This window comes from Protopterus annectens, chromosome 17.part0 (assembly GCF_019279795.1).
Source record: "Protopterus annectens isolate FY-2018-M chromosome 17.part0, PAN1.0, whole genome shotgun sequence".
NCBI lineage: Eukaryota > Metazoa > Chordata > Ceratodontiformes > Protopteridae > Protopterus > Protopterus annectens.
The window spans coordinates 311737921-311765175 of record NC_056751.1 but is presented as its reverse complement, the minus strand read 5'-3'; the positions used below and the strand labels follow the sequence as shown (position 1 = coordinate 311765175).

At 42.5% G+C, this 27255-nt stretch overlaps 1 protein-coding gene across 2 annotated transcripts in view; it reads right to left on the bottom strand.

Annotated features, from left to right (window-relative positions):
* Positions 1–27255, bottom strand: part of LOC122791676 (cat eye syndrome critical region protein 2 homolog) — an 874492-nt gene that overhangs the window by 105871 nt on the left and 741366 nt on the right. For both annotated transcript variants that reach the window (XM_044059524.1, XR_006363185.1), the window contains one exon: positions 13815–13998. In XM_044059524.1, the coding sequence (XP_043915459.1) occupies positions 13815–13998 (184 nt within the window). The remainder of the gene's footprint in view (positions 1–13814; positions 13999–27255) is intronic.

The window sequence follows — 27255 nt, the reverse complement described above, 5'->3', positions numbered from 1 at the left end:
GAAAAAAGCACAGTGATTTTTTTTTCTTTTCTCATACTCTCTTAACCAGATCTTTCCTCCCTCCCCCTTCTCCTCTCTCTTCTCTTGCATGTCTACATTTCTTAAAACTGAACGAAGAAAAAAAGAGAGGAAGGGATAAAAAGAAAAAAAAAAACACCTGTTTATATTAAAATCCCCACTGCATTAAAAAAAAAAAAAACTGAGAAATCTTTACTTCAGATTTAATTGTTTTGTCTTATTTTTAAATCTCTTCCAGCTGGAGAAAAAGTACAGTTGTGTACACTTACCATAAATGTAGATGTTCGAGTGTATTCACTGTTGCAGTCATCATATTTGGGTTATCTGCCTGCAGGTAGCCCTCAGCCAGCCTGAATCCCAGAGTCTTTGGATTTCTGTGTTGGATGCTGTCACTTCTTCCATGATGTCAGGTCGTCAGGGGTATAAAACATGCAGCCGATGCCATTACATCTGTTTTTCTTGCCCCAGATGTCAGGTGCCCCCACAATAGGAAGCAGTTATATGGTATGGAACACCCCCAGAAAAAAGCAAATCCACATGATATAATATATGCCAAACAAGAAGGAAAGGTAGAGCCAAGAGAAGTCAGGGGGCTGGAGGGAGGGAGGGTAACCAGGACTGCAACAGTGAATACACTCGAACATCTACATGTATGGTAAGTGTACACAACTGTACTATGTTCTTCATGTTTCATTGTTGCAGTCATCACATTTGGGTTGATTCCCAAAGCTAAGGAAGGTTGGAGGCAGTTAAAGAGCAACGAGGCTAGCAATCAGGCCTTGTAAGACTGCTGTGGCAAATCCAGCTCTGGATTTAGAAAAGATAGGCAGGCGGTAATATTTGGTGAAAGTTTGTACAGAGCTCCAGGTAGCAGCTTCCAGGATGTCCATGGTAGGGACTCCTCTGAAAAATGCCGTACAGGCAGATGCAGCCCTGGTGGAATGTGATCTTATCTCCTGTGGGGGAAGGTTTTCCATGGTGCTTGTAGTAGAAATGGATGCAATGGGCTATCCATTTGGAAATGGTTTGCTTTGAAAAGGCCTTCCCCTCTGCCCCTGCAGCAAAGCTAACTAGCAGCTGGTCAGATTTTCTGTGGGGCTTAGTTCTGTCCAAACAGAATCTAAGCTGTCTGTGCACGTCCAGAGAATACAGTATCTTTTCCCCCTTATTTTGAGGATTAGGGTAAAAAGTAGGCAAATGAATGGACTGGTTTAGAGCCACACTAGACACCACCTTGGGCATAAAGGATGGATTAATCCTGAGGGAAACCCTGTCCGCATGGAAGATAATGAAGGGTTACACTGCCATGAGGGCCTGCAGTTCAGACATTCTTCTTGCTGAAGTGATGGCTAGAAGTAAGGCTATTTTCCAAGAAAGGAATTTCAACTCTGCTATAGCAGCTGGTTCAAAGGGGGGAAGAGTGAGTTTTTCCAATAAAAAGTTAAGGTCCCAGGTTGGAGTGGGAGCGCTCCTGGGGGGGGGGGGCTTAAACTTTTGGCCCCAATAAGGAATTGTTTTAGCAGGGGATGAGAGAAGAGGGGTGGCTCAGTATTATAATGTGCTGAAATGGCAGAGGCATGAATCTTAACTGAAGAGAAAGATAGGCGCTTGTGGACCATTTCTGTTAAATAATCTAGAATATGAGGGAAGCGGGCACCGTTGAGCCCATCCCCTGAGCCTGGCTCCAGGAACAGTATATTTTCCACTTTTCTGAATAGGATTTTCTAGTACTAGGCCTCCTTGCCTCAAGAATGACATCCAGTACCTGCTTACTGAGGGTTGCTAGAGGTGAGCTCAGGGAATTAGCCAGGCTGCAAGGTTCAGGGTTTGAAGCTGAGGGTGCAGAATCTGGCCCGCCTGCTGGGACAGCAGGGAAGGGGTCTGAGACAGGTGCCATGGATGCAGCACTGTCAGACTGTGCAAAAGGGGGTACCAGTGCTGGCGTGGCCAGTCTGGGGCAATCAGTATTGTCTGAATAGGATTTTCTAGTACTAGGCCTCCTTGCCTCAAGAATGACATCCAGTATCTGTTTACTGAGGGTTGCTACAGGTGAGCTCAGGGAATTAGCCAGGCTGCAAGGTTCAGGGTTTGAAGCTGAGGGTGCAGAATCTGGCCCACCTGCTGGGACAGCAGGGAAGGGGTCTGAAGCAGGTGCCATGGTTGCAGCACTGTCAGACTGCGCAAAATGGGGTACCAGTGCTGGCATGGCCAGTCTGGGGCAGTCACTATTGTCCTTGGCTTGTCATGTTTGATCTTTAGTAGAACCTTCGAGAGGAGAGGCAGAGGGGGAAAGGCATATAAACTGAGATACTTTCCCAGGTGAAGGACAGGGCAGCCACTTTCCAAGCTTGACTGTGGGAGTTCTGGTGCAGAATTTGTTCAATTGGTAGTTCTGAGGGGAGGCAAACAGGTCTACCTCTGGTGTCCCCCATTTGTTCCTCAAGACCTTGAATATTTTGGGTTCCAGTTTCCATTCGTGTGGGTCCATGAGATTTCTGCTTAAGTCATCTGCCAGTGAATTTAGTTTGCCTGGCAGGAACTGAGCTTGCAGGTTCACTAGGTATCTCAAGGTTGTGTTCCACCAAGCCAATGCTAGTCTGCAGAGTGGGTAGGAATGGGTTCCCCCCTGCTTGTTTATGTGCCACATAACTGTGGTGTTGTCTGTCTTTACCAATAGTTGTCCTGGAAGAATATGGTCTTTGAAGGCTGTCAGAGCATTCTGTACAGCTAACATTTCTTTCTGATTGATATGCAGGTGCATCTGTTTTGGGTTCCATTTGCCCTGAATGCACTGCCCTGCCATGTGAGCCCCCCATGCATAGTCTGATGCGTCTGTTCTTAGGGTTTGGGCGGTAGGGGGTAGAGTGAATGGGAGTCCCTTGTTGTGGTAGCAGGCATCTGCCACCAAAGGAACTCTGCCCTTAGATAAGGAATGATAGGAATCATTGTTTCCAGGTCCTGAGAATGTTGACACCATAGACTTTTCAGATACCATTGAAGTTTCCAAGTATGCAGTCTTGCATATGGAATTAAAAGAATGCAAGAGGTCATGAACCCCAGGGCTTGCAGGATTTTCCTTGCAGATAGCTGGGTTTTTGTGGCCAGTAGGTTGAAGTAGATTGTCAAATAAACTTGTTTCTCCAGAGTGAGGAATGCCATCTGGGCAGTTGTGTTCAAGCTTGCTCCCAGGAATACAATCTGTTGGCAGGGTACTAGGTGTGACTTCTTCTCGTTGATGGTGTACCCCAGTGAGGTTAGAAGTCTCTTTACAAATGCCAGGTGTTGTAATAGCAAGTCCTGACTTTCTGCCTGACTCAGGCAATCGTCCAAATATGGGTAAATCTGAATATTTCTCTGCCTGCAAAATGCAATGGCTGGAGCTAGGCACTTTGTGAATACTCTGGGCATAGTAGATAAACCAAAGGGAAGTGCAGAGAACTGACAGTGCATGGAGCCCGCCCTCAAAAGTAGGTATTGTCTGCAGGATTCCCTTATTGGGATGTCCAGGTAAGCTTCTTTAAGTCTAGGGTTGCCAGCCAGGCATCCTTGTCTAGCATAGGAAGAAGCTGTTGAAGAGATAACATTTTAAATTTTGGAACCACCAGAAAGGTGTTGAGAATAGACAGGTCCAGGATAGGACACCAGGAGTTTTCTTTTCTGGGAACCAGGAACAGTCTTGAATAAAAACCTTGTCCCCTTTGTTCTGCTAGGACAGGTTGAATAGCCCTGATACTGAGGAGAGAGAGAACTTGTTTTTGGGCCTCCGTCCACTGATATGGGGAGAGGTCTGGCCATCCACTTGGGGTTGGGAGTGAGTGGAAGTGGAAACTGTATCCTAGGGGAAACTATGCTTAAAACCCATTTCTCCTGGGTAATGAGTTCCCAGTTTTTTGCATGCAGGGTGATCTTTCCTCCTAAGGGAGCAAGTAATTAAGCAGGGCTTGGAAGAATTAAGGATAAGTCATTGTGCCATTTTTCCATAGGGGGTGGCTTACTACTCCCTGCTTTGGAAGTGGGAGCCCAACACTGCTTAGATCTGTGCATAGCCTGAGACTGAAGTCTTGGTGGTCTGCTGCTCCTAGGTTTGGACTGAGAAGGCCTGGAAGGGACTGGAAAAGACCAGTTCTTTGAAGGCCAATGCCTACTGAATCTAGGAGGCTGTACTTGTAAGAAATCTTTAACAGTTTGCATAGATTTAGCTTTGTCCTCCATCCTTTTGAGAACTTCTTCTGCTTTGTCGCCAAAAAGGTGATTTTGGTTTAAGGGTGCATCCAGTAATTTAGCTTTAACATGATCTGGCAAGTTTTGTTCCTTAAGCCAAGCATGTCTTCTAAGTACAGACCCAGTGACAGCAGCCCTGCAAGATGCTTCCAAAGCATCAAAACCACATTGCAAAGTATGTTTACAAACTTGTTCAGCAGAATGCATTAACTCTTTGTGTTCAGCACAGTCAGGAATCAATATCATTTCCTGTTTTAGTAGTCCCATAACATGCTGCTGATATTTTAACATACGAAACTGGCAATTTAAAGCCCTAATGGCAAAAGTAGCAGAAGTCTATACCTTCTTACCCCATCTAAAGCTCTAGAGTCCCTATCAAAAGGGGTAGGATTTTTGGCAGTAGTAGCCTTAATGCCTTTTGGTCCTTGGGAAATGGTCTCTGGATCCGCAGTGGGATTCCTGAAGAGGAATTTGTGAGAGTCAGGTACTCTGTAGTACCTGTCAGGTTTCCTGGGAGCTGGAGGCAAGGTGTCTAAGGTAAGGCTGGATTCCAAGAAAACATCATCTACAATCTTCAGAACAGGAGGGATAGCTAGAAGCCTGTGTTTAGGCAGGAGTAAAAATTCCCTAAGTCTCTTTTTGGACTCAGAATAGCCCTGGCTTTCCGGCGGAAATGCTCCCTAAGGGTATGCAAGGTTTCAACAAAAGAAAAATCTTCTGGAAGGGAAGCAGAGGGAATGGAATCCTCTGCATCAGAATCCTCATAAGTAGATAAGGCTAAATCCTGGTAGTCAGAAGGAACAGAGATATCAGATTCCTGATCAGAAGAATCAGAAAGAAAATCAGTTCTAGGTCTCTTAGAGGGGGAAGGCTGGCTTCCCCTAATTAAGGAAATAAGGTATTCAGCCATTCAATCATTTGTTTTTGAGGCATATGGGCCTGAGTATGTGGTTTGGTCATCGGGTTTCTAAGCATAGTACGAGCTTTAGCCCTGAGGAATTTGGTACTTCTAGCTTGAAACGAAGTCGCTGGTTTAATATGAAAATCGGTAGGCCTGAATACACCCTCAGAAGCCAGTGCCTGCACAGCGGCTCCAGACCCATCAAAGGTAGAGACAGCCACAGGTTCCATAGTCGAAGAAGCATTTCGCAGCATACCGGACTCCAAATGAGTTTCAGTAGAGGCCTGCGAGTCTGTAGTAGCGGGTATCAGGGACTGCAAAAGTGCCTCACTGAATACCAGCGGACTGGCAACTAGCTAAATGGAAGCGTTGTCAGCAGTTTTGGACCTATGCGGTCTGTCTCTGTCTTTATCCTTACGTTTTTTCAGAAGATCGGTAGTTGGATGGCTTAACAAAGCCATTTCAGAGTACGGAGATCAAGAACGAAAGTATTTAGCTACAAAAATAGCCCGACAATGAATAGTTCAGGTGTTGAACAAGGCACAAAATCGACAGCGAGGGACGTTGTGGTCTCGGCCTAAACAGGTGACGCAGTAAGAATGAAAATCTCTATTTGCTTTCCGCAGGCAAGACAATTGTTAATTTTTTTCTGACCGGTTAGAACAAGAAAAATGGATCCCCAACTGGGTACTTATCTTTTTGAAGACTTCAGGTTTGAAACTTGAAAACGAAAATTTCAGGAGTCGGCCGACCGGCACTTGCGAACTGCTTCTGCTTCAGGCACCGCGTGGCAAGAAAGACTGATGTAATGGCATCAGCTGCATGTTTTATACCCCTGACGACCTGACGTCATGAAGAAGCGACAGCATCCAATGCAGAAATCCGAAGACTCTGGTATTCAGGCCGGGTGAAGGCTACCTGCAGGCAGATAACCCAAATGTGATGACTGCAACAGTGAAACACAAAGAACATCCATGAGACAGTTGCAGGGGAGAGTTTTAGTTGAGCAAATCTGGAGAGAATGATGGTGTGGGAGGCAGTGCCAAAGGCTTTGAAGAGATCTAAGAAGAGGCAGGACACTAGTTTATTATTGTCTCTGGCTAGGGAGATGGAGGTAGTAAAGGAAATGAGAGCGGTAGTGGTGCTGTGTTGGGGGCAGAAGCCATGCTGGGTAGGGGTGATGAGGTTTTCTTGAGTGAGATAAGACAAGATTTGTTTATGCACACAGTAATCAAGAATTTTGGAGAGGGGAGAGAATATAGCAATAGGGCGATAGTTAGAAAGTTCAACAGAGTTTCCGCCTTTGTGGATCGATATGGTGTGGAATTTCTTCCAAAGAGTTGGGACAGTGAATTCACAGACTGAGCAGTTAATGAGAATGGAGACTGGGTATGCTATGGAGTTAGCAGCAGCCTTTAGGAAGAGAGATGGTATGTTGTCAGCTGATGGGGAATATAGTTTAAGTTTCAGAAGAAGGTTTTTAATGTAGCTGGTGGGGATGGGATTTAGTGAGAAAGGGCAATTTTGTAGTAGGGGGTGGTGGGAGGTGAGGGACTGGTTGGGTTGAAAGTTGGCATAAGTTTGCTAATGGCGTCAATGAAGTAGGTATTGAAGATGGAAGCAGTTTCTTGGAGAGAGTTATTGGGGCAGGGATTGGATGTAGAGGGGTTCCCAGTGTGAAAATTGTAGTTGACAGTATTCCAGAATTTTTGGGGGTTTGTAGGTTGTGTGGTTAGGGATGTGTGGTAGAAGTTTTTATTATCAATGTTTATCTGTCTTTTGGCCAGGTTAGAGTTACCTATATTTTTGGAAATGAGCAAGTGATTTTGTTTTTGTCCAGAGTTTCCATGCAGAATCTCTGTTTTGGATGACAGACTGGGTTGACTTGGTGAGCTAAGTCCCTTCACTGAAGAAAGTGACTCTGCCATGCCCACTAATGACAACTGAACAGCCACAGAGGAAGTGGCTAACCTCTGGTCCATGGTGGCAGAGGGTACTACATCAGAGGGATCCAAAGAAAACAAAAACAGTCTGTGGAACAATGAGCGTCCATAACAGACTCATCTGTTAGCATCTGGGTCCTGACTGAGCCTGCAGTAATTGGCAAAGACTACTTACATTTTTTTGTTTTTCTTCTTTTCAGCAGGAGAAGGGACTAAGTAACCAATATGCTGTTCCATGTACCAGTCAAGAAAGAAGTCTGAATTCCAGTGAAGAGTGCTTCAAGGAGATGGTAAGTATGTTGTCACTGAAGTGTACACATGCACAAAACACACTGAAAACCTCTTACAATACTCTGGTTCCTCAAAACACAACAAACCTGTAACAAATCAGCACAATTTTGTCATAAAATAGTGTCCCAAAGACAATTAAATAGTTCCTGCTAAAAACAGCTGTTAGATGAGATGTTTCCGATAAAACAGTAAATGCACTAAAAGTGCTGGTGTTCTTAAAGAGACCTAGTACTTTTTTTCTCAAAAGCAACTACGTGAAGGGGATTCCCCAATGGGGACTTATTTGCCTAGCAATGGAAGACAGAAGACAACTGTTGATCCTCTGAAGCCCAGGAGGAGCGGTCTGAGATGGCAAAAAATACTGAGTTATTTAAGCAGCTTGGTTGTTGTTTTCTCCACACAGGAGCTCAAGACACAGCAGCCTGGCCGCATGTGTGTGGGGGGAATGAAAGCTAACACTACTGCAGCAGTGACCTGTAATGAACACTGACCAATACATCTGGAGTGGGCATGATTGGGAAAACTGCTTGTCCAATCAAAATCCACATGAACACTTGTTACTTGACTTCTGTTCTAGTCACAGACTGCTCATCACAAACACAATGTTTAAATACAAGGTTATTCATAAGTATACTTGATAGCACAGTACCTTGAGTCAGTGGTGGATAACAGAGTTTGAAGTCATGTCATCAGACCTGATTATATATCTTCTGGGTACATGGATCAAGACAGGAGCTGAGCTATTAACTGACTGCAACATGGTGGTGAACTGACTCAAGCAGCCAGCCGTGAGGGTGGACAGATACAGTAAACCAAAATATGTAGTGAGGGTACACTAGAAATGGTTCGCAGATGCTTCTATATAGGAAGAGTTCAACTTCCATCTCCAGAAGAGCTTTTCCCATATCCCAGGGAAGGTCAGTTACATATGGTCACTATTCATGATCTCAGTAGTCAAAGGAGCAGAAGAGCTGCAGCCAAAAGGTAGTTTGGGTTATCAAGCTGGAGTTCCCATTTTAAAAAGGTGGTAACCCTTGAACCCACTGGTAGACACCAGTGGTGAGGGAAGTCATCAAACAAAAAAAGAAAGAAAGAAATCTTCTGGGGTCTCCAAACTTGAACAGGTACTGACAGGTCAGAAAGAAGGAGCTGTGACAGTCACTGAAGTCATATCCTGGATGTGCGAGGAGTCTGGTAAGGCCATAAAGAATAACTTTATGATGGCCTCAAGATTCTGACAAACCATATGGTGACTCTGGAAGGGTGGGATGTTCACCACACAGACTGTTCTCAGGAAACAAGAGGACAGTCACAAGCAGAATTCCTCAGGGATCAGTCCTGGGACAGTTCCTTTTTGGCATTTACTTCTCTGAAGTCAAAGCCACTGGCAAGGGCCTCTGGATGAGTAAATTTGCAGATGATTGCAAATTAGGAGCAGTCATAGAATTCCCCACCAACACAAATGTTCTTCAGGAAGGGCTGACAACAGACACATAGCTGGTGTCAGAGTCATGGACTAAAAGTAAATGCTAAGAAATGCATAAGAGCATCCTTTGCAAAGTCATCCACCCCTGGTAACTATCATATTGACAATGCGCCCCTAAGAGTTCATCCAACAATTAAGGACTTGAGAACACACACAGACAGTAATCTAGCCTTTGACCAACACGTGTCTACAGCAGTGAGGAAATCGTTCTATGTTGTGCTACTTATGAACAAAGATATGGAATCTAGGTGCAAGGAGGTCATTGTTCCACTGTAGTCAGCATTCATCAGATTTATTATTGAGAACAATGTCCCCTGTGGTATGTACCTAACCAGGCCCATCCAACAAATGGAACACCTACAGAGGTACCTCACTAAAAGAATATAAGTAACATGTCCTATGAAGACCACCTCAAGGCCCTATCCCTGTATTCTGTCTCCTACAGGCTGTTAAGGGGAGATAAATGCCTGGCATACAAGGAATTGTCAGACTCCACACCAATGGACCTCCTTCCACATCTGCAAAACAAACAGCACCAGAATTACCTGTTCTAAAGATTTAAATCTTGCCTGTGATATAAAAAGGATCTGCTGGAGAGACAGGTTTCCAGAGACATATTCCAGAGACTTCTCCTTCTCTGGAACAGGCTCCCTATCTACGTGAAGCAGAGTTCTTCCCTAACCCAATTCAAGTATACCTTGGAAAATTGGATGGGGAACAGGAAATTCACGCCTGATTTAGCTCCTAAGTCTCTAATAAACACTGGCAGCCTGTAAATGGTTCATCTCCCTTGTCCTTACATGTAAATGTTTCATCTCCCAAGCCCCTGCTTACACTTAGCAAGGATACCAGAACTTGTCAGAGATTAGGACGCATGCTAAGCTTAAAAAGGCCCTTGTGTTCATTAGCCTATTACACACCTATGAACTTATGAGAGATGAAGAAATGCAGACTTTAAATGAAATTAATACTGTGAGGTAGAAGGAACATTCCAAGAAATTCCTGAATCCAGTGGACTTGTCCTCCTCTGTAAAGGAAGTGCCAAAACCAACTGGTGAGATGCAATCCATTTCATGGATGAGGTCTTGTGGTAAATAAACAGTGCTGTATTGGCAAGCCTACATGTGCGAATGAGATCTAGCCATACCTCTCCACTGTCTGGCATTACCCAAAAAAATCACATCCCAAATTTCATTTTAAAATAACAGTGTCACAAAATTCTCAGTGACCCTTTAAATCTTACTTTTACAATTATTTCCTGCTTCACCAACTCTGACCCATCAGTGAACGTCTGCAGTCCTGTGGCAACATAAACAACAGCTGTATTGCCGTCACTAAAGCCACGACAACAACTGATTTGTGATGTGAGCCACAAAGAAAGCAATAGTGTTCACCCATTGGATGACCCCTTTTTTTCAAAAAATTAATTCCCAATCACACAGCCATGAAAAGCAATGAAAAAATGCCAGAAACACTTAAAATCACTACCTTCACAAACATACTGGATTTACACCTTTTGCAATAAAGAAGATACTGTTGCTGTTCTGGAAAATGGAAATGAATTTGAACATAAGGATTTGTAAGCAAGTTTATTGTTTAGATAAGTGAAAGAAAAGAAGCTGCTTCATCCAGGTAATACAACAACACAGGCTTAATGTGAATGCCATGGCATAGATGGAAAAAGCTTTAAGTGTAGCCCTGGTAACCTGGGTTTGATTAGCGGTTCAGGTGCCTGAGGCATAGGCAAGGACAGATGGGTATGCCTATCCTGGGGAGGGGTGAGCGACATTCATCTCTGTGCCCCTTGATGATGGCATTTTGAGATGAGTGGAGGGACAAAAAGACGGTAGGATATAGCAAAAAAAAAAAATCAACCCTGGGAAGCAGTTGCTATTAAGATCCACCAGGACACCCTTAAGCTCCATGCTGACCCCAACCCAGAACTGGAGTTAATCCAGGTTGAAAGGAGGATGAAAGGAGGAGCTGGCAGATGGATAGGGGTACTGGCATAGGACTGGAAGGTATGAAGCAAAAGGGAAGAAAGGGACAAAAGAAAAAACAATGTAGGCTTAAGAAGTTTTGCTTCTTTTAATTTTCCCAGGATACTTTTACACATTTTTCTCTGGAAGAATTTTTTGAGCCAGATAAAGTCTTAAAAATTTTGAAAGCCATGGGAAGTCGACATTTGAGAAAAGCCAAGGAGACTTAAAATAAGACCCCTCCATTCAGCACTGTGTCTTCCACAAGTAGTCTTTATAGACAGAATAAGTGCATTCCTTAGTTAAAGTACTTGTGTTAATTAGTTACCTCTTTTTTCTTTATTTAGTTCAAGTAGCAGAAATGATCAGCAGTCTATTAAAAGATACCCCTAATTGATATTTATCAAGTTTTAAGAAATTATTTACTGATAAGTCAAGGTATACAATTTTAACTATTTTTTACATTACTATGCAGATTAACTAATCCAGCCATTATCATACTAAGAAAAGGGACTTGGTGAACTACTGTGGAGCTTAACAGATCTTCATGATGTTACTGGACTTCTTTTTAGTCTGGAAAGAACAGTTTCATTCAGCATAATAGCAGAGAAGGGGGCAAAGAAAAAAACAAGGCTTCTTTGGTAGCTGACACACATTCTCTAGATGTTGTTTCCCTGCTACTGGATTTTATGAATGAGTCTTGCAACAAGCACCGATGTCTGTCTCCAGAAAACTTTCAACAAACCTACTACAACTTTGTGAAAAGAAGGCAGCATGACATTGTAGTTATGTGTTTTGTTTGTGTGTACATGTTTGTGCATGGTTGTGCAGTGCACATCCACCTCCCACTTGCACATGTTCATGTGCTTTTGACTGAGTGTGAATGTGTGTGCAAACATTTATATGTGCGAGACTGCATGTAAACACACACACACAAACACACACACACACATATATATATATATATATATATATATATATATGTACTTTTCCGTTAAACCCCTACCATGCGTCTTGCCATTTTCATCGAGCCCAACGAAGACTGAAAGGAACGTGATAGACCAAGATGGGTAGCCTTTCAAAAGGTCGTCCAAAATAAGTTGCTGGTACTAGAAATAACCAGAAAGAGTACCAATGATTAGGAATGATGGACTGCATACCGCGGTGATCATCCTGGTATTAGTAGTTCATTTGCTGTGGTGTGTTATCACACCAGTGTGTAAAACAGTACACAGATCACAGCTACATGAATGTTACATGTACACGGGACCTTGCAAACTAATGCAATTTATACGTTTTGTATGGCTGTCTTGTCTGTAATACTCCCCAAATTGCTGCACATGTAGCACTGTCTCTTTCAGCCGTACAGATGACAGGTTGGTAGGATCGGAAATACATGAGTAGCTACATTCCTACTAAATAGTGGGTGATTGATGGACAGCAATGGAGTGTATGTAATGGGTGGGCGATTAATGGACAGCGATGGAATGTATGTAAGTAGATTTGCAAAGTAGTGACTGTTGTGGTCATTAATACCTGATGCTCTCCGAAGCTGTCTGTCATGACTGCATGCCAGTCCCACGCAAATACACACGTACTGCAATCGCTGGCATGGCATTCATTGCATGAAGTAATCACTGACTCCAGCTATAACTTCAGGAGCAAAAGTGTAACAACCCCTTGTCGTAAAAGGTAAAAAAGCAGCTGGAAAAGGCATCAGGTCAGTTGAAACAACAACATAGCTATGCTTTTCAGGAAACCGGTGAGACACGTGGTAGGGGTTTAACGGAAAAGTACCTATATATATATATATCTATATATATATATATATCTATATATATATATATATATATATATATATATATATATATATATATATATACAAACACACATACATACACATATAAATACAATAAATACATACACAAATATGCGCACATGCCTATACATACTCATATGTACATTTATAAGTATGCATAAGCAGAAATTGTGTGTATGTTGAGAGGTATGGATCTAACAGAGAAGTTGAAGGCACAGGATGGTACTGGGTACTTTGTGGGTTAAAGCACCTTTTCAATGTGGGATGGAAGGCAGAGAAAGTACTGCTAAATAGGCAAAGTGGTAGTGGTTCCCTGTTTCACAAAGAGGAGCAACTTTGTGTTTTCCAATTAAAGAGGGATGACACTCCTCAGCCTGTGCCAGACTACTGGAAAGGTGGCACTATCCAACACTCAAGTCTCATTCAGAATAAGCAATGCAGATTCTGTCTTGCCTGTGGAACAGTGAATCAACAATGTATCAAATGTTTCCCTTTGCAGAGATAATGAAGGAGGTTGTGGAAACATTCCAGTTTTGTCAATGCGCGTTTTGTGCACTTAGAAAGGACATAAGACCAAGTACCCCAGAATGTTTTGCAGAAAATGTTACAACAATATGGGAGTTCCAGTGCTGCTGCTGCATTCAATTTGGTCCCTGTACATGTGCAGCTGTGTCCACATTCTCAGTACTGAGTTGACTATGCTCTGTACCAATACCGTGGCTGGAAATGTGCACTGCAGAGTTTCCCATATATGCCTAAAAGTATGTGACGAGTGAAAAAGACTTGCATGGAAGTTAAGAAGTAGGCTTAAAAGTTACTGAATAGTTTACTGAAATCATGCATAGCAAACATTTGCCTTACCATAAAGCTCTCTCATTAGCTTTGAAACAAACAAAAACGTTTTATTTAACATTTAGAACAGCATATAAAAAATATGAATACACTTAGGAAGATATTTTTTCAAAGTAAAATCTCATGGGACACAATTACTGAAAACAAACATAAAAAAGAAGGGAAACATTTTTTTCATATTTGTTTCTTCAAATGTTGAAAAAACAACACAACTGCATTATTACAGTTTCAACATATTAAAAAACCTGGAAAAACAGATGTACTTCCATACTCGGAGAGCAAAAAGAATGCAAAAGAAAGTTACCTTTACAAGGTCAAAGACATCAGCAGCTTCTAACCGATAATTAGTAAGACTATGTAGTATCTGTACAACTGAATACAGAGGAAGAATCCTCAAATGTGTTCCTTTTAATATGTTTTTCTTTCCATCTTCATGGTCCCATCGATGTTCCATAATATCTTCCAAATATGTGTGAAAATTTAGTGAGCTATAAAAAAAACAATGCATTCACATAAACACTGAAAAAACAATTACAAAACTCGTTAACTCAACATTTTGATTTTCAAATAAACTACAGCTACAAATTACATAAACATTACAGATCCAAAATTAAGTTAATTTTTGTACAGACAAATTTTTATTTTTTATTATTTTTATTTTACATTTGTTTACCAGGAAAGCCTGACTGAACAGATGTCCTTTTTCAGTGGAGGCTCTGAGAGAAAAGCTGTAACATAAACAAGAAAGTTTTATACAGACACAGAAATATTACAACAGACGTACATAGATACAGTAAAATACATACAAGAATACTTTACATAATTACATTTTATATATATTGACACAATGTTTCAATGTTTCTATAAATGCCACAGGATTCAACTGTATTTTTGGAAACTGGCAAACATTTGAACACTTCAACCTAAAATAAAAAAAAAGTCAGGTTAAAATCATTTATGACTTTCTTTAAGAATTTTGTAAAAAGGGATAGCAAGGCTTTTCAAATTTTCAGCTCTGGATTACCTGCAATTTACATAAATTCATAATCTGCCTAGCACTCATAATATCAGCACAGCTGTATGAGTACCCTCATCATAACACTTGACATTAAATAAAATAATCACTGCTGCAATACAGTCTCTTATCCAAAGAAATTAGCTACAGCTGGATCTCCACCCTTCTGGCATGATTTCCAGAACATTTGGATGCCTGAAAAGCTGAGATGTACTCATCACATGCCAAGGGTATTAGCACCGTATTAGACCGAAAAAGAAGAAAGTACAGCAGTTGATATCCTTCTATTCACTGTTGCAGTATTCATTAAGTGGGATTTCCTGCCAAGGATAGCTCGATATCTATCCAGTATACCAAAGCCTTTACAGCTTCCTAGCACTGTACATCAGGCACATGCTCCCCAAGCAGGCCTACTGCATAAAGGTGACGTGCATATGCTCCATACTCAGAACTTCCTTGACGCCAGTCCAAATGCCAGAGTTGACCATTGGTCTGAATGAACTTCGCCAAGCTGGTTTCTACCAAGCCATTTACAGACAAGTGCCCTGTTGGGCTTTTATCTTTTATTTCCTTTACTTGTGTACTTAGGATTCATGTCATCCAGGAATGGAAAATGTCAGTGTGGGCAGATTCCCCATAAGGACCATCAGAAGAAGTGTTTACTCTGCCTACGTGCTTCACACGATCATATCCAGTGTATCATTTGTCAGGCTTTTCTTCCCACATCTCTTCACAGCCAGCTCTTTATCCATTGATCTTGAGAACCATCTTCTCAGACTTTTGACCCAGGGTGCCAAAGCCAAAGCCACTAACCTAGAGGTACAGCTGCCTCTCCTGAGGTGAGTGAAGACCCCAAAGACCAACAGGTTTCCTCTGCTGCAACCTTGACAGAAGCTGGCATGAAACCGACTTCTTGCACATTCTGTGAAGCAATGCAAAAGTCCACAGCGGATGTTGAGGGGAAACCATGGCTGAGCATTTCCAAAAGGCATAGGGGGATTTCACATATTCTAGTTAGGGAAGAGGTCCCTGGTACTGTTATTGAGTCTAGGCATGGCTCCCATGCCTCCTTGGTTGGTTACAGCTGACATCTCACTGAAGAAAAAGCAGAAAACTAAGCACATTCATCCCATTGCTAAGAATCCTAAGAGGGAATGGCAGGATTTTACCCAGGGCTCTTTCAAGGCCCTGATGGCCTTAAGACCACCACAGGGGGTATCTGCTCCTGCTTGTCCTTGGTCCTCTATTCCAGTCAAAAGGATTAGTGAGCCTGACTCTTCAGATGAGGAGGTGAATTCAACGGATGAGTTACTGGCCTACTCCTCAAATATTAACTCTCCTCTAGACTATAGGTCTAAGGAAGAGGATTCCTTGAGTTTGGACTCTGTCTTTGAGGAGCTGTTCGCATGATGGAGCATTTTAAGTGTGACTGCTCACAAGTCTCTGATATTTACAAGACGCATTATGAACTGTTGCAGATGTAATCTCCTAAACTTTCTGCTGTCCCCCTTGTGCTGGATGCTTTGTTGGATGCATATGCAGCTGCCTCTTTGGTTCCTGATTCCTAACCTCCAGCCCCCTAAGAAACCTGACTGTTTTTATAAGGTGCCTGAGGCCTTTATGTACCTCTACAAGTGTCCCTCTTCAGACTCTGCTGTGGTTTCTCTTTCTGCTGATAAACCAAGCTTTTGCCCTCTTCCAAACTTCTTCCTTCCAATACAGTCGGGCTATGGAGAGGCTGGGGAAAAAAGTGTACACTTCTGCCACTCTGGCCTTCAGGGCCATTAATTACCAAACCCATATGACCACTTCACATATCTGAAGGATTGAATATTGTAAAGAGATAAAAGAATTGGAAGTGGGATCTTTAGAAAAGGGTAGGAAGAAATTACACTGAAATAAATGGAAACTGTGGGAACAATACATACAGAATAATGATATGGTGGGAGGAGTGAGGCTTAAGGGAATGTAGGACGTCAGCAGTTTACGTAATGTTGGACTGATGATAGTTATACAAAAGAACATATTTGATGTATAATGTATGTAACTAGGAGCACATTAATATGGTTTGCCTACATCTTAAGTGATAATTCAATAAAAATGTTAAAAAACAAAATATGAGACTCATCTGCTATCCTAGACATTACTTCTTTTCTTAACAGATTTCGAACTAAAGAGTTGTCTGTTTTGAACAGCAAGTTTGTTACATAGCTTTATCTGCTCAAATGAGAAAAAAAAGATGGACGTTCTTCCTGCACTATGTTTTTCTGTTTCAGCCAACACCCCCTAGCAACTTTTTTTAGCATTTCAACGACCAAGATGCATCTGACTGAGAAGCACATGAACTACATCTCTCTTAGTGTGAAAACTGAAAGTGCGTGAAAAAAGCAGTAAAATGTATCCATTTGGTAGAAATTCAGTTGTCCAGATGATTCATTCTATCATCATTACTAAGTAAAAAATCTGGGGAAATAAAAAAAATAATTAGAAGAAGAGAAGAAAAAGTTTAGAATGAGAAAACTTCTTTAAATTCTCAAACTTCAGAATATCTGTCTAAATACTTCATCCTTAAACTTTCAGGATCTACGTATTAGTTTCCCCTCAAGTATTTGGCAGTGCTCTGTATAGACTCAGACGCCCTGAGTGACATTTTTCCTGTAAAAGTACAACTGAAATTTCTCCAATACCTAGTTGCACACGGGACAACTAGTTTGCAGCGACAAGCACTGTCCCCATAGTTGCAAACCGGATACTCCTGATAGTGACTGATGTTCTCACACTGTCTACTCAATGAAAAAGTGTCTGTTGCCATGGATATGAACTTTCCTACTGTCTCTGTTCCCGGCTTGGTGGATATGGGCATCCTGAGGCAATGCAGAAAGTGCCTCATGTTTACTTACAACCAGTTAATTCGCAAACAAAGTGATATGGGTTGTGAGAGATGTATTTACACAATGTCACTGGAGGCAAAGCTCTCTCATAAAAATACTCCTAATGTCAATAAGGTTGTCAGTAGTACACACGCTGCACCAATCACGCACAACTCAAAGCAGACATATCGACCCACATATGCTGAGGCACTTAACTGTAACCTTCCTAAATTACAAAGACCACCTAGACGAAGGACACATAACAAATACCCTCAGCAGCCCCAAATGGACTCTTTCAAAACAACACCCACATCAACACATAGAGCTACAGCTCATGGAGCCTCCACCTCTAAGCCCATAAGGCAAGCCACTACACAATCCAACATTCTAGTCATCGGAGACTCCATCGTGAGGAACACTGATGTCCCTCTCACCAGACTGAGTAAGGAGAAAGTCACGGTCAATTGCTTATTAGGGGCTAGGATCCACCACAATATGCAAGCACTTAGGTCAGTAGACCACAATTACCAATATGAGTCAGTCATAGTCCATGTGGGAGTAAATGGCCTGAGACATACCTGCCTAGACTATAAAAAGAGAGACATCATGGTGCTCTCAGAATGTGTGTCTCAGGCTGGTATGAGCCTAGCATTGAGCAGCATTTTACCTTCTCCAAGGATGATGCCGCAATATGAACAAAAGATGATTGACTTTAAAAATGGGCTTAGTTTCTGGTGTCATTCTAAGGGGGTGCAATATTTGTCAGCATAGAAGGAGACTGTTAACAGACCATGCTGCTTTGCCAGGGATGGTCTGCACCTCTCCCCTCTAGGCTTTCAACTATTAGCTGAAACATTGTTTTCCCCCATAGTGCCTTTTTTAGGCAATGCCAAACTGAAAGTACATCCAACATCACAAATTAAAACCAATTAAATCTAAAGATATTACTGCTCAATCCTAGGAGTATAAACAAAAAACTCCACTCCCTAGAAGCTCTCTCTACCCTAGAGAATGCTGATGTATGTGCGATCACTGAAACATGGTTTAAAGCCATGGAAAGCACACTAACAGTGCTAGGTTATAATGCCTTCCACACATTTAGGCCAGCTACTTCACAGGCAGGGACTAAAGGTGGAGGTGTCTTCAAGGCTGGTCAAACAGGACAATGCACGTCAGCTGCTCCATGTTCACATCACCATAGGCAAAACCCAATACTAGTTCCTTGCAAGCTACAGGTCCCCTCTATGACCCAGGAAACCCATACCATGTATTTAAACTTATTAGAAATACTAACCATCCAACTCAATACCATATTCATGGGTGACTTTAATTACCCTACTATTAACTGAGAATCCTATACTACACCAAGTGTGCAAACACAGAGATTCCTGGATTTTGTAAACACAAACTCCCTGGACCAGACAGTCAACACACCAACCAGGGGTGCAACCGTACTGTATCTGGTCCTCAGTAATATGGGAGAGTGCTGCACACCCCCTACTATAATGCCTTCCCTGGTAAGGTCAGACCACAAAATGGTTTCCTTTGAAATAAAAATAAAAGTTGGACCCCCAGCTAAACCTGGAATATTCAGGAACTATTCTAAAGCTAACCTCCTACTATTAAGTGAGAACCTGGTAAAATTTCACACTCAAAAAACAACAAATGACCACCAAGATAAAGGAATGGCACTTAAAAAACAGTATCCAAATGATGATGATGAAGCGATCTATTCTATCGTGAAAATGCTTACTCGTTTCTATTCTTAATTTTTAGTTGAATACATTTAATAACCTACAGCCTTGGGAGCCTGGCACTTTGTTTATTTGGATAAAATTTCAAGCCCCCGTAAACCCTGAAAACACTGCTGCCTATGTAGAACTGTTCACAGAAACCCTGTACAAGCATGTTAATAGCTGCATAGAGGCAGCTGTACCCACCAGGAATAAATACAGAACTAACTCAAAAAACAAGCCACCCTAGTGGAATCACAAAATCAATAGGCTGTATAACAGGAGGAAGAAAATCATGGCAAAAATTAGGAGGTGTAGCACCCATCAGAATAAAAACACTCTCATCAAAAGAAACATATAACTCAGAGGACAAATAAAGTCTACCAAAGCCATATTTGAGGTAAGTTTGAACTCCCAGGCCAAAGGCAACCACAAAACATTATTTAGCTATGTCCGCAACCTCAAAGGCAATTCACAATTGTGTGCAAAGCTCATTGTAAATGGAGCCACTCATACTTAGCCAGAAGACATAGCAAACCTTCTGGCTGATAAATTCAGTTCCATCTTCACCCCTCTCTCCCCCTCAACCTTCCCTCAGGAAGAAATATCATCAAATATAATTCCCCCTACTATCACTAGGAAACAGGAGAGGTGCTCTCTCTAAGACCAAGAACACTGCATCACTGGGCCCAAACAATATCTCAGGATGCCTTCCAAACAGCATGAAACATGACCTATCAGGGCCTTTGGAACTACTATTTAACTATAGCCTCCAAACAGGTTTCGTGCCTCATGAATAGAGAAAGGCAACAGTCATTCCTCTCCACAAAGGTGGGCCATCTACAGACCCATAAGTCTCACTAGTGTTGTATGTAAAGCCATGGAAAGAATTATAATGGAGATGATCAGCAGAGAGATAGTAAACCTCCAGACACTGGACCCAACCCAGACTGGTTTTGTCAAGGGCAGATCATGCCTACTCAACCTGGTGGATTTCTTTGAGAAGGTCACCAAAGCAATGGATGAGGGCAGAATTGTTCACACTGCCTACCTTGACCTGGGCAAGGCATTTGACACAATACCCCACTAGGCATTGTTGACAAACTCAAGAGGTTAGGTACAGACCCATATGTCAACCGGTAGATAGCCAACTGGCTCACAGACAGGACCCAGAAAGTTAGAATTGGGCAGTCCACCTCCACAAAGAGGCCAGTCACAAGTGGAGTCCCTCAGGGACCAGTCCTTGGACCGCTCCTTTTTGGCATTTACTTCTCAGAAATCAAGGCCTATGTCAGTGGTCTCTGGCTGACTAAATCTGCAGATGATTGCAAATTAGGAGCTATCAATGAATCTTACACTTACACAAATGTTCTCCAGGAGGGGCTGACACCGACAAACAACTGATGTCACAGCCACAGACTAAAACTAAATGCCAAGAAATGCATAATAGTATCCCCTTTGGGAAGTCATCCATCCCTGGTAACTATCATATTGACAACACATCCCTTAGAGTTGACTCAGTAGTCAGGGACTTAGGGACACACATAGATAGTAATCTAGCTTTTGACCATCATGTGTCTACAGTGGTGAGGAAATCATTCTATATTGCGCAACTTATAAACAAAGGTATGGCACCTAAATCCAAGGCCACTGTATTCGGCATTCATCAGCTCTATCGTTGAGTACAATGCCCCTTTGGTATGTACCTAACCAGTCATATCCAACAACTGGAATGTCCACAGAGTTTTCTCACTAAAAGAATACAGGGCGTAAGTAAAATGTCTTATGCAGACCGCCTCAAGGCCCTATCCCTGTATTCTGTCTCCTACAGGCTTTTGAGGGGAGATCTATGCCTGGCATACAGAACATTGTCAGATCCCACTCTGATGGACCTCCTGCATATCCACAAAAGAAACAGCACCAGAATTACCTGTTCTAAAGACTTAAATCTTGCCTGTGAAATAAATAGGTCCTGCTGGAGAGCTAGGTATGTATCCCAAAGACTACCACGTCAATGGAACAGGCTCCCCATCCATGTGAAGCAGAATTCCTCCCTAACCCAATTCAAGTGCAACTTAGACAACTGGATGGGAAACCGGAAATTCAAGCCTGGTGTGGCACCTATCTCTCTAAAGGACACAAATAATCTGTAAATGGTTCATCTCCCAAACCCCTGCTTACACTTATCGAGGGTATCAGAATTTGTCAGAGATTTGGGATGCATGGCTAGGCTTAAAAAGGCCCTTGTGATCATTAGCCTAGTAAATACCTATGAACCTAAAAACCTGAAGGAAGATTAGCAGGAAGACGACCTATGTGCCACATCAATACAGGAGAGGGCTTCTTGTAAACCAGAAGAAAAAATAGACCAGATGCACTCAGAAATGTTTAAAAAAAAACGGGACTTTGGAGGACCATTTAAGAACAAATGAACAATGGTTGGAAAAAGGAGAAATGCCGAACAATCAATATGATGAACTGCTAAACTTGAAGTTAGAACTAGAAATGAAGAAAAGAATAAAAGACGATGAGACATCAAATGAAGAAATCTTTCAGAAAATGGTAACTCTAGAAGACAACACATGAAGAGAAAACTGAGATTTTCTGCAATACCAGAAAAGTTAGATGGAGTGAACCCACCTTAACTTCATGAAGAACAAATAAGTAACTGTACTGATGTTCCTCAGAAGGATTTGTTAAAAGATAGGACTTATTGTATCTATGCTCCTAAATTAATATCCAGAAAGTACAGTTGTGTAAGTTGAAGCTCTTTTGTGGATTAAAGTCATTTGGTGGATTCATCTGGTGGCTTTGCTTTCTTTTTTGGATTGTGGTTTTTAGCGTGGCTGGAGTTTTTGTTTCAAGTAGACCTTGCCATAACAGTAGATGTTTGAATAATCACTGCAGCTGTAGATTTAGCTATAGAGGTTACATCCTCCCAAGGATATAAAAGTCATCCAGCTTCCAAAGCTTCAGGGCACCTTCCATGTACCCAAACTGTCAGGCAGCTCAAGTTGAGCTGACTAAAAGACAAGTTTGGCCACAAAGCCCTTCAGGGCTTTCCTACCAGCAGACAGAGGAAGGCTGAGCCCTGAAAGGATAACAGCAACAAATAAATGTCCACACCCTCGTATAAAAAAACAAACCAAAAAACAAGAGGTGTGGTGTGGGAGCAACTAGTGCAGCAGTGATCGTTTGAACATCTACTGTTATGGTAAGTTAAACTTACACAACTGTACTATGTTCATCATATTGATCACTGCTGCAGTAACCTTAGTTATACGGGTAGATTATCTTAGCTATCTACATTTGGGAGATGGAAGGAGAAGAGGCCAAGGCCCCGAAGAATGGACCTAGCAAAGCTTGATCTGGACCTAAAGAAGGAATCAAGCTTATAGTGCTTTGTAAAAGTATGTACAGAGGACCAAAAAAGCAGCTTCTAGAATCCAACTCTTTCCAAAAAGCCACAGATGAAGTCAAGGCCTCGAAGAGTAGACCTTGACCCTGCCTGGAATAATTTTTTTTTATGGTGAGTATAACAAAAGGTAATAGCCTTAGACATTTGGAAATGGACTGTTTTCACACCGGTTGTCCCTTCTTCTTACCCTCACAAGAAATAAACAACTGATCCAAAGATCTGAAAGATTTAGTTCTGTTGAGACAGTCCCAGAGTTTTCTGTGGACATCCAGGTTATGGAATATCCTTTCTCCATCATTTTTAGGTTCAGGAAAGAAAATGGGGAGATGGACAGTTTGGCTTAAATTAAACTCGGATACCACTTTGGGTATAAAAGAATAACTTCTCAAAGAAACTCTACCCACAGGAAAAATGAGATAGGATTGACTCACCATAAGAGCTTGCAAATCAAATCCCCTTCTTGCAGATGTCATTGCAATCAGTAAAACTGCTTTGCATGTTAAAAACCTCAAACCAGCCAGTATATATCGATACCTGTGCAGTAACTGAGACCTGGTTCAAGGCTCCAGAGAGCACCCCTGCAATACCAGGCTACAACTCTTACCACACTTTTCGGCCACCAAACCAGGATCGAAACACTAAAGGTGGAGGAGTGTCCATATTCACCAAGGATATTCACACCACCAGGTTAGTTGCCCAACACAATGCGTCTGAAATTCTCCAGATGCAACTAACACTAGGTAAGACTGCAATCCAAATTGTAGCTTGCTACAGATCTCCCACCATGCCCCAAGATTCTCACTACGCCTTTCTAAACATACTGGAAAATATTAATATACAACCAAACACCCTAATACTGGGTGATTTCAACTACCCTGCCATTAACTGGGAAAACTACTCGTGTACCAACACCTTTGCCCAACGGTTCTTGGAAATCATAAATTCCAATGCCCTGGATCAACTAATCCACAGTCCCACTAGGGGCTCCAATATCCTAGACCTGGTCATTACCAACATGGGAAATCGATGCTCCACACCTATGGTCACCCCCTCGTTGGTCAGGTCTGACCATAAGCCAATCACCCTTAACATCCACATTCCACCCCCACCCCCCAGTAAGGAAACCTCCATAAAAAAATTCTCCAAAGCCAACTTCATGCTACTCAAGTCAGAAGTTACAAACTTCATGACACCCATGCAGACGGGAACTGAAAGTTCGACTGCTGAGTCCTACACTAAGGCACTGTACGAGCACATCCACTCATGCATGAATCGTGCCATCCCAAATAGAACCAAGATGCTCTCCTCCAAAAAAAGGAAGCCAATCTGGTGGTCCCCTGCCATAAACAAACTTTACAACAAAAGGAAGAAAGTGTTGCAGAAAAGAGGAAAATCCCAGGATGCAAAAAACTTCCTTACCAGCCTCAGTAAGAAGCTGAGATCCCTCATAAAATCCTCCAAAGCTAGTTACAAAAATAAAATTGCCAAAGATTCCAAAGACAACCACAAGGCATTCTATAACTATGTCAAGAATCTAAATGGCAATTCTCAGATCTGCTCTGAGCTACAACAGAATGGCATTAAATATGCTGATCCCAAGGATATTGCCAATATCTTGGCAGATCGATTCAGTGCCAACTTCACCCTCCTCTCACCCCCTAAATGGCCCATCTCAATACCGGAAGATTGCCAAATTCTGGTAATAACGGCCACACAGATAAAAAACGCACTCTCCAAAGCTAAGAATACAGCATCCATTGGACCAGATGACATCCCGGGCTATGCACTACATGAACTACAAAATGAACTGGCACCTCACCTAAGTGACATGTTTAATCATACCCTCACCTCAGGCTTCATGCCCACTGATTGGCGCACAGCTACAGTTATCCCACTCCACAAGGGGGGGATCCACCTTGGATCCCGGGAACTACCGCCCCATCAGTTTGACGAGCCTGCTCTGCAAAGCCATGGAACGTATTACCATGGAACTTATAAACAAAGACATTGGCAACCTTAAAACACTGGACCCCACCCAGTTTGGGTTTCTGAAGGGCCGATCATGTCTCCTGAACCTGACTGACTTCTTCGAATCAGTCTCCAGAGCTGTGGACGAGGGTAAGACAGTCCACACAGCCTATCTGGACCTCGTCAAGGCCTTTGATACCATCCCCTACTCTGGAATCATAGATAAACTTACTAAGCTGGGCATTAATCCCTACGTCACCCGATGGGTTGCCAACTGGCTTACTGACAGAACCCACACTGTAAAAGTAGCTGACTCCAAATCCAGCTCCACACAAGTGACAAGTGGAGTACCTCAGGGTTCAGTCCTGGGACCTCTCTTGTTTGGCATCTACTTCTCTGAAGTACAGGCCAACACTAAAAGACTCTGGCTAACAAAGTTCGCAGATGACTGCAAACTGGGAGCCATTATTGAATCCCCAAATGAAGTCGATACTCTACAAAAGGGCCTTACAGAAAAAGATACTTGGTGCCACAGCCACGGGCTCAAGCTCAATGCCAAGAAATGTATAGTTATCCCCTTTGGAAAAAAACATGTACCCGTGAATTACCACATAGGTGGCAGTACACTAAACACAGAGTGTGATAAGAGACTTAGGGACGCAGGTGGACAGTGGTCTCACCTTCAATAACCACACTGCCACAACAGTCAGGAAATCCTTCTATGTGGCACACCTCATCACTAAGGGCTTTTCATCCAGAAAAAAGGAGGTCATTGTCCCACTGTACTCATCCCCCATTAGACCCATTATAGAATACAACACCCCATTTGGTATGTACCTCTCAAGACATCTGCAACAACTGGAAAGGCCGCAGAAATACCTCACTAAAAGAATCAGAGGCCTAAATCAGATGCCCTATGCTGACCGCCTTAAAAAACTCCAGCTATACTCTGTCGCATATCGTCTACTCCGAGGTGATCTCTGCTTAACATACAAGGCCATGTCAAACCCAGAGCTGTTGGACATGCTACATTTAAAGAAATCCCAATCCCGCAGAGCCACATGTTCCAGGGATCTAAACCTTGTCATCACAATAAACAAATCATGCTGGAGGGATAGGTTCCTGACCCAGAGACTCCCCAGACTCTGGAATAGACTGCTCATACATGTCAAGCAGAGCGCCTCTTTGGCCCTGTTCAAAAGGAACCTTGATGATTGGATGGGAGAAAGGAAATTCACCTCGGGGATCACGTCAGTCGCCCTGCTAGACAGGGGTCCAGGGAAGTAAACAGTGTGGGAAGAAATACCAGGGAATTGTTATGGCTAGGCTTGTATAGGCCCTAGGGCTGATAGCCTAGTACCAACCTATGAACCTATGAACCAGATTAGCTGGTTATAATGCAACACTTGTTAGCTTCTCTAATGCAAAATTAAGATCCCAAAGGAGGGGGCATCAGTTTTCTTGGAGGCCTCTTATACAAAACCACTTTCAAAGAACATTTTGACATGAGACTGCTTTAAAAGAGGAGGATCCAAAGGCATATATGATGAAATGGCCACTAAATGAACCCTGACAGAGGAATAGGAAAGCCCATAAGATAGTAACTCACACAAATGTAAAACCAGAGAACAGCTACCCCTGAATGGGTGCAGGTTATGTTGTTAGAACCAACTAGAAAACCTTTTCCATTCATTTAATATGACTTTTTAGCAGAGGACTTTCTTGCCTCCATTACTACCTGCTGCAGTTCCTCAGTAAACAAGTGCTTAAAAGGAATTAATATCCTATCAACCAGGCAGTCAACTGAAGATGGTTGATGTTAGGGTATATAACACCCCTGTTCTTTTGTGAAAAGATAAAGTTTGTGAAGAAGCTTGTGGTAATTGTCCTTGGCAATTTCCAAAAAGGAGAACCATGGTTGCCTGGGCCTGGAAGACAGTTTAATTTCCTTTTCTTTTCCTTATGCAGGAATGTTCCTCTATGCTTTTCTGCATGGAGTTCTGGAACAGAATTGTGCCAGTTGATTGTCTAAAGAAGAGGCAAAGAGGTCTACTTGACTCCCACAGATGGATCAAACCTTGGAAACCCCCCGATCTAGTTCCATTTGTAACAGTTTGCTCTGGTCCTGATCAGCTCTGATGGAATGTAGGATGCTTGTACAATGTGATTGTGCTGTGAAGCTATATCCCAAGCTAACATGGCTAGTCTGAAAAAAGGGGCATGACCTGGTTCCCCCCTTGCTAACTGATGTACGACATGAGTGTGGTATTGTCTGTAACTGTTTGAAGAAGTCCCAGGTACCAAAGATGGTTCAGAGAGCTGAGTGCTTTGATCTGGGCAAGCATCTTTTGATATTTATGTGCTTGCTTCTTACCATAACCATAGATGTCCTTTTCTTCCATGTTGCAGTATTTCTTCCCTCCCTCCTTCCACCTTCCTCCACTCGGCTGCCCCATCTTGGATGTACAGTTATCCTGGGACTGGGGTGATACTAGGGCGCTCAGTTCTGAGGTCTAGTATATGCAGACGTCACTTTTATGGCCCAGGTTCCCTTAGCCAACATCAGACGTCCCACATACCCTTTGGTGGCTAGAAGCTTTTGTATACTGGCCGGACATTCAGGTAGCAAGAGAGGAAAACCCAAGGGCTTGGAATACAAAAACATCAGATTAGAAGGACATTCATAGACGCCGTGAGACCTAACTTCCTGAGGTATTTCCTCGCAGTGACTTAAGTCTAAG